We start from the raw sequence: 18,865 nt of genomic DNA, 5'->3' as shown, positions 1-18,865 counted from the left end.
CAGGCATTGGGCTACGACAGCGATCTTGTTGGATGGAGGGTATTTGAGACCAATAAATTGGTTAATTGTAGTTAATAAATTGGTTAATTTGTGACAAATAAATAATATGTGACTTAAATATGTGATTGTGGCTTACAATTTATTAAGTTATGATCAAGAAATAACTTGTGACCAATCAAATTTGATAATTTATGATCGTTAAATAAGTTATAAATTATAAAATTTGTGATTTGTGGTCAATAAATAAATTGTAATCAATTCAATTTTTTATTTTATTTTATGACTAATGAGTAAATTGTAACTTATAATTTTTTATTTGTGATCGAGAAATAATTTATGACCTATAAAATTTTGGATTGTGACTTATAAATTTTTTTATTTTTGGTCTAGAAGTATAATTTGTGACTAAATTGTATAGAATTATGACTTTAACATATTTAATTAATGAAATATATTTTTAATTAATTATTTCATTAAAAAAAATTAATAATATATGATTTTTGAAGTTTTAAACATTGTTTCTTAATTTTCAAGTGGATCATAGTTAAACCCTTAGATATGAAATTTTCCCAATGTTTAATTCTCTCTCTCTATCCCATCAATAAATTGTTGTGTGAGTCCCGAAATTGCCTATAACCATAAAGATTTCTATACCATACCCGTCTTAGGCTCGAGGAAGCTATTTTAGATCAACTTTCTCTAAAAATTTTCTACTCAGACAAATTATTTTCTTAAAATAATCCAAATATGTTAAAAAACCTTCTTAATCTCAGAATTAAATTTTAATTTAGCTTTTTAAAAGTCTGCCAAATAGACCGTACAATATCAGAAAAGCACTTATGGGGTAAAATGGTAAATCACTTTTTCTATATTCTTTATTCTCGTTAACATCCGTATTTTTTCTTGTAATATATTTGAACGTGTACGAAATACAATTTGAGATCGATACCATGCCTAATTAAATCTCACCAACAATGACAATTTGTACAACATATGCAATCAAATATTGCACTAGGAATGGAATGAAATCTGCTAAATAAAAAAGATTTGTGATGACTATACAAATTTATTTTGCGAATTTCAACATTTTCATTTACATGAAGATTGGATATATTAATAGTGTTGGTATAATAATTTACGCATTATAATCAAAAGAGAATGATCTAATAAGCATCAATGCACATCTTATGCTAATATGAATAAAGCATTATAAGTCGTGAATTCCAACAAATTTGGGTTAAAAAGTGAAGAGAGATCGTGGATCCTATGGAATTTATCAATAAAAAGAAAGTCTGATAAGTGAGCTATTAGTAAAATTGTGAAGCATTGCTTGTGCTGGTAAGTTAATCATGCACCATAATCACTGACGGATCCAACTTTCGACATGAACACGGGCTAATACAACAAAAAAATAATTTTTTTAAAGAGGATTTGGGATGGATGGACGGGCTGTAGCACTGGCCTGCCCGTTCCTGAATCCGCCCTTGACCATAATTTTGGATTCTATAAATAATGTGAAGTACTTTTCTCCCATTTGTGGGAATGCAGTATTTTTCAACTTTTCACCTTTGGAGTGATTGTGTAAATCTTTGCATAATTAAACTATCTTAGCAAGCCATGATAATATAGGGTCATTAGAGTTTTCTAAATGTCTTCTCCTTAGATGGGTGCCAATCATTTTCAGCAGCCAAATGTCCAAAATCTTACCAATTTCGATCAGTAATTCAAATGAGATCCACATACCTTCCATTACTCTAAAACTTAATGTACTGTACCATAAGTTTAGACTCATTAGCAAATTGGTACTGATAAAAGTGTTCATAATTTACAAAGAATGTACCAGCTAAAAGTATGAAGGGTGCATAAGATTGTACATTTCTGAACTAATCCATCTTCTCCACCAACTTCAGGCCATAAGCTTCCAAAATATCCAGCACTGAGTGCACAAAAAATAACATACTTCAGTAAACTTAGGAGGAGTTCATGAAGTGCTAACAGTAGAAAGAAAAATCATCTATAAATAATATACTATGGTGAAAGTTAAGGGGCATTTGGGACAGAGTATTGAATATTATTGGAGTGAAATGGAACAAACTCAATGGTGCATTAAACGATCAACTTATTCTAGTTCTGGAGGACCATTGATTCTATGGTTTTGTTGCATTCATGATAAATTGTGTAGGGTGAGGTCTGAAGCAAGTTGGGAACTGCCTCTTGAATGCTTAACAAAGCTTGTTGGTTCCTTCAATATATTCAAACTATTCATCAGGCAAGATAGGTCTACCCAAGCCATCCAGTAAGGGAGCTAGAGTTAGGATTGTAGAGTTGTGGAGGCAAATTTCTATAAATAAAATCGTGAGAGCAAAATTCCGAAGCACAAAATTTTAAATGCAAAATCAATAACTATAAGAATTTTTTTGAAAATCTTGCACAAAATCTTGGATTTGAAATTTAGTGTTAGGGTAGTTGACTTCATTGACCCCATACTAAATCGGCCATTGCATCCAGTTGAGCCCAAATGGTGAATTTTGATTTACGCATGCAGTAACCTAATATAGGCACAGTCATTTTATTGATCTACGTCTTTAAAAATCAAAGTTGTTTGCACGGTCAATTTCTTAGACTAGCAGATAGATTCAAATCTCTCCAAAACCTCTCACCAAAATGGGTGCACAGCTTCTCTTATGGATGCACATTATTAATAATCAAGCGCACACGAAAGAAAGAATGGTAGAACTTGCATTTAATTGGATCCTAGACCAAGCCAATTGGGAGAGGGTCATATAAAGTTCATGAATTTACTAACAGAGGCATGATGTGATTTCCATAGTCTTCAATACTAAAACGATCAGATTGACCATCTCAAGTAGGTAAGAGCATGTATTCCAAGTGTCCATCTACAAGGGACAAGAGTCTAAATATATAAAACTAAACACTTGAGATGCTAAACCCTAGTGAAAACAAGCATTTGGTAATTAGTATTGAGTGAATTTTCATGGGAAATGGTTAACTACCTGAAAGATAAATACCAGAACCGAAAAAGAAAGCCAAGTAAGGCATACCTGGCACGTAAATTTCAGGATCAATAGGCCTTAAGACGCCCTTTGTATCAATTTTATTCTGGAGCATGAGCTGTTCGTATAAAATTACATAACATCATTCCAATAATATTTTCCATGTTGTGATATAGTAAATTAAACATAATTAAAACAAGCAAATACCAGAGCTCCAATGGCTGCAGGGATCCCAACAGTAAGAGCCATTGCAGTGGTTGTCTTGCCATTCTTAGTCCTTCCACATTCCAATAGAGTTGCTCTGTGGTTTTCAGTCCGTTGACCATTTGGGAAATCCACTTCTACTTCATGGTGCATCAGCACCATGTCCTGGCCAGAATCGTATTAACTATTTAACCATCCTCCAAGAGAACAATGTTACAATAAATTGATATCAATCGGTTTAGCAAGTAAAATTATAGAAATCACCTTCTCTGTCCCAGAATAAGCCAATCTTTCTTCCATGCGGAGGCAGGTAACGTCAAATGCACTTCGACAGGAATTTGGTATTTCTGATTCCTCATGAAATCCCAGAAATCTAATGAAGGATAAAACAGGACTTTGAGAACATGATTTGATGAGAAAGTTTCTTTGAATGAAATAGCAACCAAAAAGATTCAAGAAGAATGTATAAGGGGCCTGATCATCCCGAACATCATAGTAATGGATAGACCATCTACAGCTCAAAATAGAGACTAAAGTATATCGACACTATTAAGAGGTAATCAGTAAATGTTGACCATACAAGGGACCTGCTCACCCAAAAACATAGTGATGGATATGCAATCTACGGCTTTAAAAAGGGGATAGGAAAATATAATAAAATATTAAGAGCTAGTCATTCAATGTTTCTGATAACAGCTTTGGTATAACACCATTAAAGCTTACACTATAGTTTTGGCTGTCTGTATTGCAGTTTCTGTCTCTTTGCAAAGGCCAAGGGAAACAATGGTTTCCATTATGTCTTTCTCCCATATTGCAGTTTCATTCAAGTTTCCATTACGAGTTTTGAGAAGTGAAAATAAAAAAGTTCTATATGTGGGTCTTTTCTGATTCTCAAGGATAGGGATGACCTCAGTGCTAAAGAAACCAATTCTTGCTAGTGATCCCATTATATTGCCAAAACCTGCATGACATATAAATCCACAAATTTCATGTAAGTAATCAAAGGAGGGAAAGATCAGGAATAAGGAATTGTCTGCCTCGAATTCTCTTTTTCAGGTTAGCAACAATCCGGACTTTTGAGGTCCAATTTGAAACTGAAAACTACCTATCTTGGTGCCCTTCTGCTTGCAGACAGCCAAAAAGCATCAAGTTGATTAACCATTAAATTTAGTTTAAAAATGACAAAACATATACCAAAAACATATCTTGCCTTCATATCTTAGGGTTCCACGAAAGATGGTTGATGCTTCATTTTCTATTCCATATAGGTCACCATAAATTAAGGAGTCTCGATTTGGAAGGCATTCCAATGCAAAAGCTGGGAAATCTGCCAGCCGAAGCCTTTTAGCAGAATCATAAAGGTTCTCCCCTGCAAGTGTGGACTATACCATTAATAGAAAATGGATAACAAGTCAAGGAAGATTATCTTGGTACGAGATTATATCACCACCTCCAAGTTGGCTGGAGTAACTCAAGCTAGTGCTAAAAATACTGTGAGATTACAATGGAATATAGGAGCAATTTAAGGACTTAACTGATCTGATGACATGTAATGTAAATTACTGAAATGACTGTGATCATTCACACATAATATTGTTCAAAAGCAATCACTTAAAATACCTGCAACTTAAAAGTATAAAGAGAAACAAAATTGTAGGTGATATATATTAATATTGAAGGAGACACAATGTGCATATACATATAACCAATGGAATATAGGAGCAATTTAAGGACTTAACTGATCTGATGACATGTAATGTAAATTACTGAAATGACTGTGATCATTCACATATAATATTGTTCAAAAGCAATCACTTAAAATACCTGCAACTTAAAAGTATAAAGAGAAACAAAATTGTAGGTGATATATATTAATATTGAAGGAGACACAATGTGCATATACATATAACACACACACACACACACATACAGATACTGATACAACGATTATTAATGCACCACTAGACAAAATAAATAGATTGATTCTTTCATTGATTAGCAACAGGAAATTAGCATTATGACTATTCACAACTCACCATCAACATGTACAACTTCTCCATGGTATCTGTAAGTTGAAGGATTCCGTCCCGCTCGTATAGCCCCTGCGGGACTCCAACTGAAAATAATGTAGATAATATGACTCGCGATCTCTTAATTTTGTGATATAGTCTTTATATTTAGGAGCTTAGACTAAATTTAACATCATATACTAGAATAGTAAAGTTGAACGTTATCGACTACAAATTTATTGAACATGTAGAGATTATGAAAATTATGAAGATGAAAGTTGTTTAACTCTTTCCAAGGAAAAGAACATGTGGACACTGGTGGGCTTTTTTTACAGAATAAGCATAATCCAATTCTTAGGTTATATAGTTCTCTGCATTTGAGATAAGCATCATTTGCAGATGTAACCGCAATTAGCACATCTTATATACAGCAAGTTCCACAGGAACAAATCAATCTCATATTGCAATTGTTCCACTGGAGTAGAAGTCCAAAGTGAAATCATACCTGAATTTGTAAGCTAATGGGTTGTTTGCTGATTCAGGAGAAGGAATACCACCACAGTAAGAAATGAAAGACTTGATCCTTCCCCCACGTACGTGGGCATGATTAATCATCTTCATTGCCATCATGTGGTCTGAAATGTAAAGTCAGTACGATTAATAAAATTTGGATGAGAGGCACTGTCCACAACTGTTACATCGGCCTTGTCCGCTGTGCGGTTTATGCCTTATTCATAAATACCATTCTAGTTCATTTCTCCAAATTTTGCATTATTGCAGGTGCTAAATTGTATGTTTACCATAATTTTCTACTATATTTTGCCTAATACAACCTATCATTTTTATGTCTATGCACATGTTGATCATATGAAACCACTAATAGTTCTTAGTAATAACCCTCAGGATAAGTGTAACGATTAAAATATATCTGGATCAGGATTACCTATTCCAGGGTCCAAGCCCATCTCACAAAGAATTGTAACACCAGACCTTTTGGCTAGTTCATCAAGCTTGGTTGTGGAATCATCAACATAGCTAGCTGTGACGAGATGTTTCTTAAGCTGCATCAAGAGGCATGATGTTAAATGTTTCAAAGTGAGTAAAGAAGCTATCAGAAAAAACTTATTATAATTCATATTTACAAGAAAGTATATTATATGAGTAACAGTGAGGAATATCAATACCTGAATGCATGCACCTCCTACGGTACTGTGGCAACTAGGAGGCAGTAAACTGATGACAACATCAACCTGCATAGTGGATAGGGCCAGGAAAGGTATTTATAGGAAGAGACAAAATCAACGTTTAAGTACAAGTCTTAAAATGTATTTTAGAACGACAGGCATCAATTATCATAGTAAAAGCATCTTGATGTTCAAGGTTCACTGGATGCTGCGCCTATCCGAGCATACCAGTTTCATAGATAGACTTATTGATGAATTTTTCAATCAAACATTTTTCTCAAAGTAAAAAAGAGGTGCACAAGATTACCTGTGAAATGTAATTATAAAGACTCTCCTGATTCATAACATCAAGTTGAACAGCTGTAGCATTTGGAATACCTTCAACTATCTGCACTCCAATATTGTGAAATTAGATTTCAATGTAAAAGGAGCTAAACTCATGTGGCTTGCTGAAACCTCAAAGAATGTGAAAATTTCCTTAAAAGACAGAATTGAAACTGTTTGACGAGAAGATGAATTAATCAAAGAGAATAATGTACAAAGTGATTACAAACCAGTTGTTGCCATGCAATTATTAATAATTCATCTTTTATTCGATGAGAGCTGAACTGACAGTAATTAGGGGGTAAAGAAAATCTTTTTTCTTTTCCCTTTCTTCTTCACTGTTTTTAAACAGACGAGAGACATTAAGGACAGTACCAAGAAAGATATATTTCAAACGTACCTCTTCTGCATCTTTTAGAAAAAGAGAAGCAACAATAACTTGAACACAAGTCTGCTCTTCAAGATCGCCTATCCTGAATGATTTTAACCATTCCTGTGGTGAATCGCTACCAATTGATGTCAGAAATTCTGCAGCTGGCCGACAAACCCGACCAGCACCCAAAATGAGAACAGAAGCTTTTTTCTCTGTGTCAGCTTCCATCTCTACTGTGTCTTTGAATCTACCAACCTTCAGAGATATCGTATTTTTTTTCCTGCCTTTAAATTCCTTACTTTCATTTGGGTTAGCAAGTGAAGTCAAAGAATCAACAATTTTGTCTAGAACTAATTTATCATCTGCACCAACCTGTCAAAATAAGTACATATATCAACAATAAGAAACCAAACAAGGAAGCATTCAACAGGATGCAAAGAATTATAAGATACCAGGAACCTATTGGTATTCTATGTACTCAACTACTAAGAATTACTGGATGTCATTACACATGTAACATTTAATTTTAGGAACTGGTGCCTGAAAAATGGTTTTGATGGTCACTATATTCATGCCTAATGGTTTGTTCTCTGCTATTATTATTATTATTTTTTTTTTTTTTATATATCTATCTACTTCTCATGATACCAGTTTTACACAATTCAAGCTTAAGATTTCAGACGGATTCATAATTCTGTTAACAATTCGGCACTAGTTTCTTATGTTATTTTCCCTTCTCAACGACATCTATATATATCTACATTGGAATTATTTGAAAGATCTGCTTCCTGGGATCATCTGACTCCATAACAAAGTGGAAAAATTTCATGTACTCAAAGGTAAACTTGCTGGTGCTTAACGTCTTTCTGAAAAATATAGCAATAAGTGGTATCTAAAATGCAGAATTTGTGTATATCTTTCATATGTACACTTCACAAGCAGTCCTCTTATAGAAAACACTATTGGACAACAGCTTACTTACTTTAAGTTCTGAATAAGACATAGCATTTGTATTTTGACCAACTTGGCACGTCACTAAGTGGAAAGAACCACTGGCTGCTTCAATGATATCCAGAGCCTCGTTTATTAGGAATTGATCAAACAAATGACCACTCAGAGAAATCTACAGAATCATGTCAACGATAGCAATATTAACTAGATGCAACTATAAGAAAAACAAATAGTGACTTACCAAAATATTATTTTACTCAGATACAGAATGATACAAGACAGAGCATAAATGCATAAGGAGATTGAAAACCCAATTCTCCTTTCTCCCTCTCAATGATTCCAATCCCCCCCACCCCCCAAATAAACCAACGAAAAAAGCCTAAGAAAAGCAGCTAAGAAAACACAAGCTTATAATACATGCAAAGTCAATGGAAATGTACCAATGTAGTGTACTTCATCTTCACAGGGTGAGCAGCTTCTGAAGGTTTTGAAACATCCCTGTCAAAATAAATATATGAATATTCAAAAAGAAAAATCTGGATATCCATACTATTGCGCTCAGAACAAAACCAACATTTCAACAGAAACTAGACAAAAAATATGTCATGGCACAAAACTTAACTCGACAGAATCTTATTCCGTACTTATCACACTCGTCTGCCATTGACACAAAAGTACTTTGGAAATAGATATGAATTTAAATAGGTAAATTCAAGGAAAAAATTGTGAATTATCAAGACTTGCTTTTCCTCCAAGAAATACTCTTATGAATTGGTTAAACTTACCCCTTGAATCTGAACTTCATCTGTTTATCTTGTCATTATCTAGATGCTTCAGCTCCAATTCACACAGATAAGGTTTCCACCTCATGATATATTCTTTTCTCAAAGGAATTATGTAAAATACATACAATTGCCGTTTCCAACTCAAACTTGACAGCTCAGACATACAACGAACTACCAAACAGAAAACCACGATAATCTCTATATTACTTCCGTCGCATATATTACTCAAACTTGACTGCTCAGCACATATAATCAGCACTGATACCTGTAAACACATTAATACATACCGGATACATGTTTTTTATTATTTTATATATTTTTTAAAATTTTCGATATGTATCGAATTTGTATTTTTATTTATTTTTTATTTTTGATACGTATCCAATACATTAGCACACATGAAGAAGAGTGTTATTGATTTTAAATTCTTTTAACACTCATTGTTATTGACTATAATTGTAAAAAAAGTTTTTTTGCTTTCTTGAATATTAATAATATTTATTGAAAGTAAACAATTAGAGTTTTAAATTAATTAACTAGACTTTTTATTGGGAATGCACAATATTATTTAATATTATAATACATGTGAAACTGTATTAATAGTTGACAAATATATTTTTATTATAAGAAATAGATAGTAATAAGTATTAAATAATTGGAGTATGTACTCTTTTATATACTATATGAGAAGGAATAAAATAAATCTACAATGAAGTAAAGAATTGATTTTCATTCATAGCAATCTACGTTTTTTATTAAGAAAAATATATCTCTATTTAACAGGAGAATCCAAAATGTGGGGCATTATTGGAGACTTATTTAATACCCTTAAAGGTGTTGGATTGCTTGATGTTGTTAATCTATCGTTAGATGAACCAAAGTTGAACAGTGTTATTTTTAATGATAATGAAGAAGATGATGTTAATGTAGAAGAAACTAAAATTGTGATAATTAAGTATTAAGATAAAATGTTTTAGTATTTTTATTTTATTTTAGTATTATGCTTTTTAATTAAATTTTTTTATATTAATAAAATTATGTAAAATTTTGTAACACGTATCCTCATATCCCTTTTTTCTAAAAATAAAAAAATCATATCAATGTATCTGTATCATATTCAAAATTTATCCGTATTCGTGCTTCTTAGTATATAATTATTTGAGAATATCATTCATAAAAATACACTTCTGTTAGTGTTACCAGTGAAACCAATTAGCAAAAGGCCTCACTTCCACTAGCACGTTCTCTTATGTCAAACCTTGATTTCCAAGTGGATAATTAATCTAATGTGATAGAGCTAAGGATTTATTTTTATATTTAAATACAGGATATTATTTCATAACGTCAAACTCTATTGTTCAAACTAAATATTATGCAATAGGATTTTGCAAAGGACAACTAAAGTGACAAGTCAAAGCAACCTAGAGACTTTACGGTTATGTGAATGTGCGGTTTCAACCCATGCCCAATAAGGCTTGAGGCACTTCTTTTAGTTAGGGCAATTAAGTAATGTGCAGTAGATACGAGGAATCCTCTATATGTAATTTATGTAATTAGTAGGGATGGGCTTTTTTTTGGAAACTGGACCGAACAAAATAGAAAAGGTCGGTTTGGTTTCGGTTCATCTACTAAATTGATTGATTTTGGGAAAATCCATCGAAAATCGATCGGTTCTGTCCAGTTATCGATACTTCCTTGAGAACCAATAGGGAATTCGGTTCTCCCAAATTTCTCTTGTTGTTAGTACCAAGGTGCAGTAGATCTTTTAACACTAGACCCTAAAATTATCTCACGTTAAAATTTCATTTTCCATATGCTTCTTCTTCTTTTCTTTAATGGGTAATTAGAATTCAAAGCTAAATAATTTTATAAATACTTTACAACTTCATGGTTTTAATGCAACCCAATAAGATAAATACATTTTTAGTTCAATATTTCATAAAAATTCACATTTTTTGTTGATTTTGAAGCGACCAACCATCAAGAATCAAGATCCTTGAGGATTACTAAAGATAATCAAGTTATTATTATACGAATTTTCTTAAAAACTATTTTTCAATCGAGATTTTACCGTTTATGCTGTGTTTAATAACTTTTTTGGTCTTTATAAATTGAAATTGAGCTTTAGATTGAATTTTTGTTTCTTATCTTGTTCAATTGATTTTTTGTGATGTTAGATTAAAAAAATAACAAATGGTTTCATATTTCATATTTGTCTTTTTTCAATTGACAACTAATTTCATACTTTATTTTTATAATTTTTCAATATAAAGAACCGGATCGGACCGATTCAAAACCGATTGGTTCGGTTCCAGTTCGGTTCTATAGTTGGATATGAAACTAATGGTTCCATTTCTATGATTCCCATTGGTATTCTATTCGGTTCGGTACCATTCAGAATAGGATCGAACCAGAATGCTCCCACTTCTAGTAATTAGCAAGATTAAGCAAGATTGACAACCATATAAGGACACTTAAGATATACATCCTAAATACATAAAGTGATTCTAGGGAGCTGTATACGGTAAGCAAAATCTCCTATCCTATTTATAGCTTCGAATAATGAGTCGATTACAGATTAATTACAAGCACAATTTTTGGCCCTTTTATATTATACAAAATAATTATTGCTTTCTATTGACAGCTTCAATATGACAAAAGAGTCACATTTAGCGCTATTGAAGATTTTTTTTCTTTGTAACGTTTTAAACTTTTGGATGATGTGTTTCAACAAGCATTTGTGAACAAGAGTTTGAACTTAAATTATTCATTAATTCATCAAATCATATTAGAAACTAAGTTTGTGCCCCAAAAAAAAAAAAAAAAAAAAATGCAAATGATAGCAACATGATATGTACAACTTACTCAAGATCAGATTTCCGCATTCGAGGAATATATTCATACAAGGAAGTGAGCATTCCACCATGAACTATACATGCTCTTTGTAGATGTGAAGGTAACTCTTCAATATGTTTGGAGGAAGCTAAGCTTCGAATAAATTGGGAAAGAATATCTCCAAAATGTTGGGACGCCTACATTGCAAAAATCAATGTACCACATCAAAAATTCATCTCATCCATAGTAAATTTCATGATGGAAGCCAAAAATTAAGTTACTCTACCTCTCTTGCAAACTCTGTAGGAAGAATGTCTACAGCTGAACAGATCAAACCACTACCCTCCATGTCATGATGATATGAGTCATCGAAGGGATCATATCTAGAAGGCATTTTGACCAAATTATGAAGAACAATCAAAGATAAAATGTCAAGAGAAAGATATTCCTTGAATGGAGTAAAAATAAGCCAATGTATGAAATTATATTTCTTAATTATGAACTGATGCAGGCAGCCACATCATGAGACTTGCACTGAAAGGGCAGAACCTTGAATCGAAGCACCAACAACTTAAGGATTTTCTTAAAGGGAAAAATTATGATATCAGCTGACAAAGTGCAGAACACTGATAAAGTACCTAAAGAAAGGAGAGTCAATTAATGTAGTTTGGTTAACTAATTCTATTGAGCCTCCAATATCACAAGTTATATCAGCAATTCCCATGAGTGGACATCTGTTCCTCATCAGATTTTGCAGCTGCTTAATAGTCAATAGTCGAGGATATCTTTTTTCCCAATACATACAATTGACTGCAAAGAATTCAAAACACAAGCTAGATCATTCATTATGGAATGCCTGAAGTATTAGTATAAAAAAGTTCTACAGATGTTACATATTTGAAGATTAATGAAAAACATATACAACAAAGAGAGTCAGCAAAACAAATAATACTCGTCTGTTCATCTGTGCAGTGTTTAAATTCATTGTAACGAAGTCACTAGTAACCCCAACAAACAAGTTAAGTGGATTATAGACAATTTTAATTTACTTGTCATGAAGTTTTAGCAGTCTTCATACGCTAATTTGTGCTTAATATATTGAAGTTCGTGAAATAGTCAGCACTACATCTATATGTGAAGTGGTGCTCAATAATCAATGTTATAGCAGAACTCATTAGACTACTCCAAAAAACAATTTACAACATGGAACTGATAGTTCCCTTTATCCATTGAAAAAGTAACTAACACCAAATCAATGTTAAGTGAAGGATGCATAAAAAATGTATAGCCCACATAACACTAACCATTGTTTTCTCATGGAACTTAAATATACAATGATTAATTTTTCATTTTTTGGATAAATATAAAATTATTAATTTTTTTTGGCTTCCTACTACACTCAGGACAAGAATTTAAACCAGAGATAGAACTAAAAACTCGTGACACTGAGAGTGACAAATGAAACCAATTGAGGTCAAGTTTGTCCGTGATTCTATTATATTGCTTCAATATAGTTTACATAGTATCCTAAAGTGCAATCACATTATTCTTACTGGAATGAACGCATGAATAATATGAATTTTGAGAAAAACAATGAGATTGTGTGTCGAGAATCCTAAGAGAAGTTATAGCTCTACTACAACTAGGTTCAGAAGATATAAACCTTCTCTCAGTTTTGATTTCAATTTCGCAGCCTTCAGGGCATGTACGAGGAGTTAAATTTTCACACCCTCTTCGTGCCCCCTTCATTGTATATTTCAGAATATTGAATTGCTATTGCTAGTTTTTTTATTTAGAGTTTAAATCAATCAAAATATAATATGTACAATCCAAAAACTCATGCTAATTGTTAGTGGTTCAAAAAGAAGAGAATAGTCCAGACTGATGATCTTAATGATAGAGTAACACAATGTTTTCACTTCTACTACAATGTAATGATAAAATTCATGATTGTATTCCTACGCTAAAGACGAACTGAGAGCAATAAATACTGACCTATGACAGAAGCAAACGGGGCTATTTTTTCATGAAAAATAGGTCTATAGTTCTCTGGATGTGCATAATAGTCAACCTGACAAGAAAAAAATTGAAATTACAATAAAGCTGGTTAGTTTGATTAAAACAGATAAAAACACGAGACATTGAGTCAATCATTTTCATGATTTAATGTGGTAAAATAGTTGAGATGAAAAATCAAAAGAAAAAGTAATTTTTATCATTTTCTTGACTAAAATTTATATCATAAAATGCCTTTCCATGAAATAATCAAACATCCTCATTATGAATTTTAAATTTTCACATTCAAATTTGAAAAATCAGACTGTTAAAGGTCCAATTACGAAAAACTTGTTTCTGTGAGACAAGCCCCTAAACAAACTATTGAAGAGTATCTTTGACCTTAATTTATTTTTTTACTGTATATAACATAAAAACAGTATTACCATATAACCTTTGTTATTACCTCTGATTCTTGATTAACGGTGTTCATTATTGAGAAATTTCCTATCATCTTAAATTCAAACTAAAATTACTTTCCTATGATCATGTAATATTTAGGCATACTCAACTAAAAGATATAGAAAATTTGAACAAATTTCTACAATCCGTTGGATTAAGGAATATCTAAATGTGAATCTTATTAGACTTTAGTTGTTCTATTTGAGCATTTATGGTGATCTCTCTGTTTCAGCTTTCCATTTAACTTACATCAATATGGGTGGTTAAATTTCTTCTCAGTACAAAAACTCAAAATTATACTAGTGTGTTCGTATGTATGTTCTTTCGTACCACTTATAAAAAAGGTATATGTGCACACAAGTAGCATTTATCTAATCATGAGGAAAATGATATCATTGCTCACGTTCACCACATATTATATTATCAACTGGGATCAAACCCATCTAAATTTTGCTCATATGTAATCAATAAAATCCAATAATTGAAAACAAACGACAATGCCATACCTTATCAAAGAATTTTGAAGGATCTTTGTGTTCTACCATGTCTTGACTGGTCACAACACAACCATATACTTGAAAGACTCTTTTTGTTGCTCGTCCTAATTCAGTAGTATCCTTGGCCTAGTTACATGAACAAATATTCATTATGACAAAGTAAAAATCTATGGAAGACTAGGCTTCAGCTGAGAAAATTGGAAAAATAAACCAATGCAAAAAGTAAAGATGGCAAAGATCTAACTAGGTATGAAATTGTCAGAATAATCAAAAGGCCAATTAGAATAAAAGTTATTGCTAGGTAACAAGTACTTAATCCAGTCACAGCTACATAAGAAACCAAACAAAGCTAAATCATGATCTCAGACTATGTAATGCTCTCATTCAATTATTTGAAGCACTTGCATGCATATCTTGCAGACAAAGAACAGGCAGTGATGAAAATAACAACATTTCCATAACATAATTAATTTACTCGAGAAAAGGAATATTTCTTCCAAATCTAAAAATGGCAGTAATAGATAGTAAAGCATTGACAGCAAAAATTATGTGTTACAAAAGCCATCTATTCGGCCCTGGTTTATAGTTTAACTTGGTTCTTCCACGTCAATGCAGAATAATATAAAAGCCCTTTTTCAACCTTATAAATGAAGAAGGTATTAAGCTAACCATAGTTAGCAGATGAATTACACATTGAAAACTATGTTTATAACAGCTATCTTGAGCGAACATTCAAAAAAAATAAAAATAAAAATACCGTCTCAAATAGTCCTGGAAGTCTGCCTGGATCCACATAGACGTGAGGAAGTAGCTTAAAAATTTCTTGTGCACCCTGGGAAACTATAGAAATATCTCAAGTCATAAATAAGGTTTCATCTATTTCAGTTCTTAGAATCTTAGTCATCTAGTTATACATCTACATTGAATTTAAATAGTTATGTATAAGATTTCTCATATTGAAGAATAATAAAATTGCCAACAGGCAAGCAACAATACCATTTCCTGAACCAGTGAAAACAAATACGAGGGGACAGATTCCTGATGGAAGTCCAGCAGTAGCTATCTCTTCTCCAACAGAAATAACAGCAGCCTTTGCAGCAGCCAGTGAAGAATACATGTAAGATGCACCAAGTGAGAGAAAAGGCGTTGAATAGCCAAGATTAAGATACCCTGAAAGATAAACCATTAAATACTCATTACTAGATTGGAATTAATTGCCGAAGGTTCCCAAAATGGGAAGGACTTAACCTGGTAATTTTATTTAATAGTTATAATCATGTTAACATCTTCCACTATTTGATAAAGAGAAATAAATAAAGAAAAAAGAGAAGGCAATTTTTAAGAATATCAACTGAAGACACTCCAGAAACTATGAATATTCCAGACAGCGAGTACTGAGCTGCATACGTTGTCCTAGGCCATGCAAGAAGTCAACCATCCCAGCTCTTCCAGCAAATTTTCCAAATGCAAGCAATCTTCTACCATGATCTCCAACTATAAGCTCATAATCGAACAAAGCTGCCCTTTCAGCTAATATCTAAAGGTAAGACAGAGTGAGAAATTAAGAGCACAAATCTCTCAGAATATTTTTCTAGGTATTTCATAAGGCATACCTTATCAAGTAGAGGCATATTTTCTTTTTGTGCCTTGTGAGTATGAGAGAAAAATGCATAGGCTGTATCAGGAAGAATCATATCCAACTGCAGTAAACACAAACACAGAATATCTTAAGAGTTTTTAGAAGGCTTTGAAGTATCTAAAAGCAATGAAATGCACCTTTGGTTGTTTAATTCCCAATATGAGACCACATTCTGACAAGTCCTCCGATATGTCACAGCCAACATCTTCATAGAGAGCATCATGATGGATACGCTTAGTTGATGGTTGAACGATGATCCGGGTAACTCCGGTTTTCTTACTGCCACCATGCAACAGTCGGGCACAATGAGAAGGGGTAAGGGGAACCCTTCTCTCCCATTTATTTGTGGACTCAGATAGGATTCCAACAACTCCATTACCAAGCATCTTGTCCTTCTACCTGCATCAAATTTATCAAGAATTCATCACGTTGGCTTTCAACTTGTACAAGTATAAATGTACAGTTCTTGTTCCACGCGATCCAATCAAGTCTACACACCTAAATACAATAGAGGAGCAGCCTAAATCGGCAACCATAAAACAAATCCACAATCAAACTTCAATCAGTCGAGCACAGAAATAATTCCTACCCAATTTCAAACAAATTAAATTCTTCTTTCTTCTAATACATTACAAAATTCAAACCGAACAGGAAACCAGCATCAAATATATGCACATGAAGAGGGATGATCAATCAAGGGGACTCTAACTATACAGCAAGACAAACGAAAGAGAAAAAATCTCCTAAAAAATGGGAATAAATTTCACTTATTTCATAAGCTTTTCACTTATTCAAAATCTACTAATCAATTTCCACATAAACATCAGAAACGAGTGCGTGTAAACCAACAAAAACAAAAAGTCGATCACGGAAAGTAACGAACTTGTCGTTATGTATATACACAGCTTTCTCAAAAGAATCCCTTTTGATCAGAATCCTCTGCTTCTTCCGAAAAATGTCTTTTTGATCAGCGATAGATGAAGAAGTTGCCCTATAAGTGCGAAATCTCAACTAAATTTTGCAGAATGTGGCATTGCCTTGTATTGGATATTGATGTCACAGCACTAGGTTGGTTTGGTCATCACGGATTGCTCTTTGCCGTTATGGGAAAAATGTTTTAATTATTTATTCCTTTTTTAAAATAAATAAAAATAAAATAAAAAATAACAGACAGAAAATGTTCTCTATTCTCGTTCTTCGATCTCGACAGAAAAATTTACGGTCCTTATATTTTTACTTGTAACATATTCGACTAGTACTAAATACAATTTGACATTGACAGAAAATTATGCATTACGATTTGAATAAAAATGATCATTAAAACATCGACATTGATCTTATTCTAATTTGTAAGATTGTAATTTATTCTTTTTTGTTGTCGTTTTATTTAAATTGAAGGGTATTTTGATCATTTTATATTAAAAATGGTGAAAAGGATGTTTTCCGCAAAGAAATGTGGAAATTCGGGTAAAAATGTCAAAAAAGAAAGGTATGGACTTTTTTCACAATAAACCTTAAAGATATGGACGTTTTATACTAATTATTCTTCGAAAAAATTAATTTTTTTATCGTTATTCCACTATTTCAGCTTTCATTTTTTACTACTTTACTCGTAGATGAAACCTTTTTTTTTCTAACAATCGAAAGATTAATTCTCATAATCATTTTCAAACATGTCTGGAACTTTATCGAACATATACTTGCGTCTCGGAATTACGCATTTGATGGAATTGATCTGGCGTTTAATTAGTAAGGGGACCCACGTATATTGGTGAAAAGTTGCTTAAGGTTTGATCGTGTCATGGTACTTATCCTAATTCCAAAAGCGAATAACATATGAATAATTCTTCTCATAACATATTGGCTACCTTAAAATTTTGCTTATAAGTTAATTATAAGAAAATTTAAAAATAGTAATATTTTTATCGATAAAAATTAAGGTCCCATTTGACACCCATTGTTTCAAAAGTTAAAGATTATTGAATAATATTTTTTGAAAATGTGTGATTAAAAAAAAAAGAAAATTTTATTGTGTGAATGTGTGGTGGAGGATGATACTGTAGTAAATAATTTAAATTTTCAAAAGTTGTCAAACGGGGGCTAAATTGCACTTATTTATCTATTGTCCTAATAGTCGGCCAATCTTTAACGTCCTAAGGTTAGAAAAGTGAATTAAACTTACTACAAATACACATACCACATGTTCAAGTATTCTTAAAAGCAAGTTAAATTTGAATTTAAGTAAATTTATATTTTTCAACCATATTATTGATTAAGTTTGAAATAAGCGAAAACTTATTTCTAGATAAGTTTTAGTGGGTTATTTATTTAAAAAGAATAAAAAAAATCATGTCACTGACTTACTTTTAAAATTGGTAATTTATTTATTTTATAGTTAAAATAAATGTGTTGCTTGTGCGTTGGGATCTCTAAAAACTAATATTTTGAAAACAATTATGCATGTGAGTGCTTGATTGTGACGTCTAGCTAATGCAACAAAAAGAAGCCACGTGTATTATAAATTGAATAAAAGATGTGGGGCTTTCTGCATTTTGATTGAATAATCCTCCTCGGTGGGGATAATGACTGAAAA

General features: G+C 32.3%; 1 protein-coding gene across 3 annotated transcripts; it reads right to left on the bottom strand.

Annotated features, from left to right (window-relative positions):
- Positions 1-1,634: 1,634 nt before the first annotated feature.
- Positions 1,635-17,377, bottom strand: LOC111403740 (alpha-aminoadipic semialdehyde synthase). Of its 3 annotated transcripts, none has more exons than XM_023032349.1 (25): positions 17,156-17,377; positions 16,410-16,671; positions 16,247-16,333; positions 16,041-16,170; positions 15,630-15,803; positions 15,391-15,473; positions 14,643-14,759; positions 13,675-13,750; positions 12,318-12,489; positions 11,966-12,062; positions 11,710-11,876; positions 8,500-8,557; positions 8,091-8,231; positions 7,136-7,480; positions 6,719-6,799; positions 6,412-6,477; positions 6,171-6,288; positions 5,733-5,862; positions 5,255-5,334; positions 4,429-4,587; positions 3,942-4,179; positions 3,483-3,591; positions 3,222-3,383; positions 3,063-3,132; positions 1,635-1,936 (listed from the first exon to the last, which is right to left on the bottom strand). In XM_023032349.1, exons 2-25 carry the CDS (start codon positions 16,656-16,658, stop codon positions 1,884-1,886), a joined length of 3,162 nt encoding a protein of 1,053 aa, XP_022888117.1. In that variant the 5' UTR covers positions 16,659-16,671; positions 17,156-17,377; the 3' UTR covers positions 1,635-1,883. The 3 variants fall into 3 exon arrangements, with proteins under 3 accessions (XP_022888117.1, XP_022888119.1, XP_022888118.1); XM_023032351.1 differs by lacking the exon at positions 17,156-17,377 and adding an exon at positions 16,862-17,047; XM_023032350.1 differs by lacking the exon at positions 17,156-17,377 and adding an exon at positions 16,771-17,046.
- Between the last annotated feature and the right edge of the window lie 1,488 nt (positions 17,378-18,865).

Source organism: Olea europaea, chromosome 11, assembly GCF_002742605.1.
Source record: "Olea europaea var. sylvestris chromosome 11, O_europaea_v1, whole genome shotgun sequence".
In the NCBI taxonomy this organism is placed as follows: domain Eukaryota; kingdom Viridiplantae; phylum Streptophyta; class Magnoliopsida; order Lamiales; family Oleaceae; genus Olea; species Olea europaea.
This window is presented reverse-complemented; position numbering and strand designations above follow the sequence as displayed.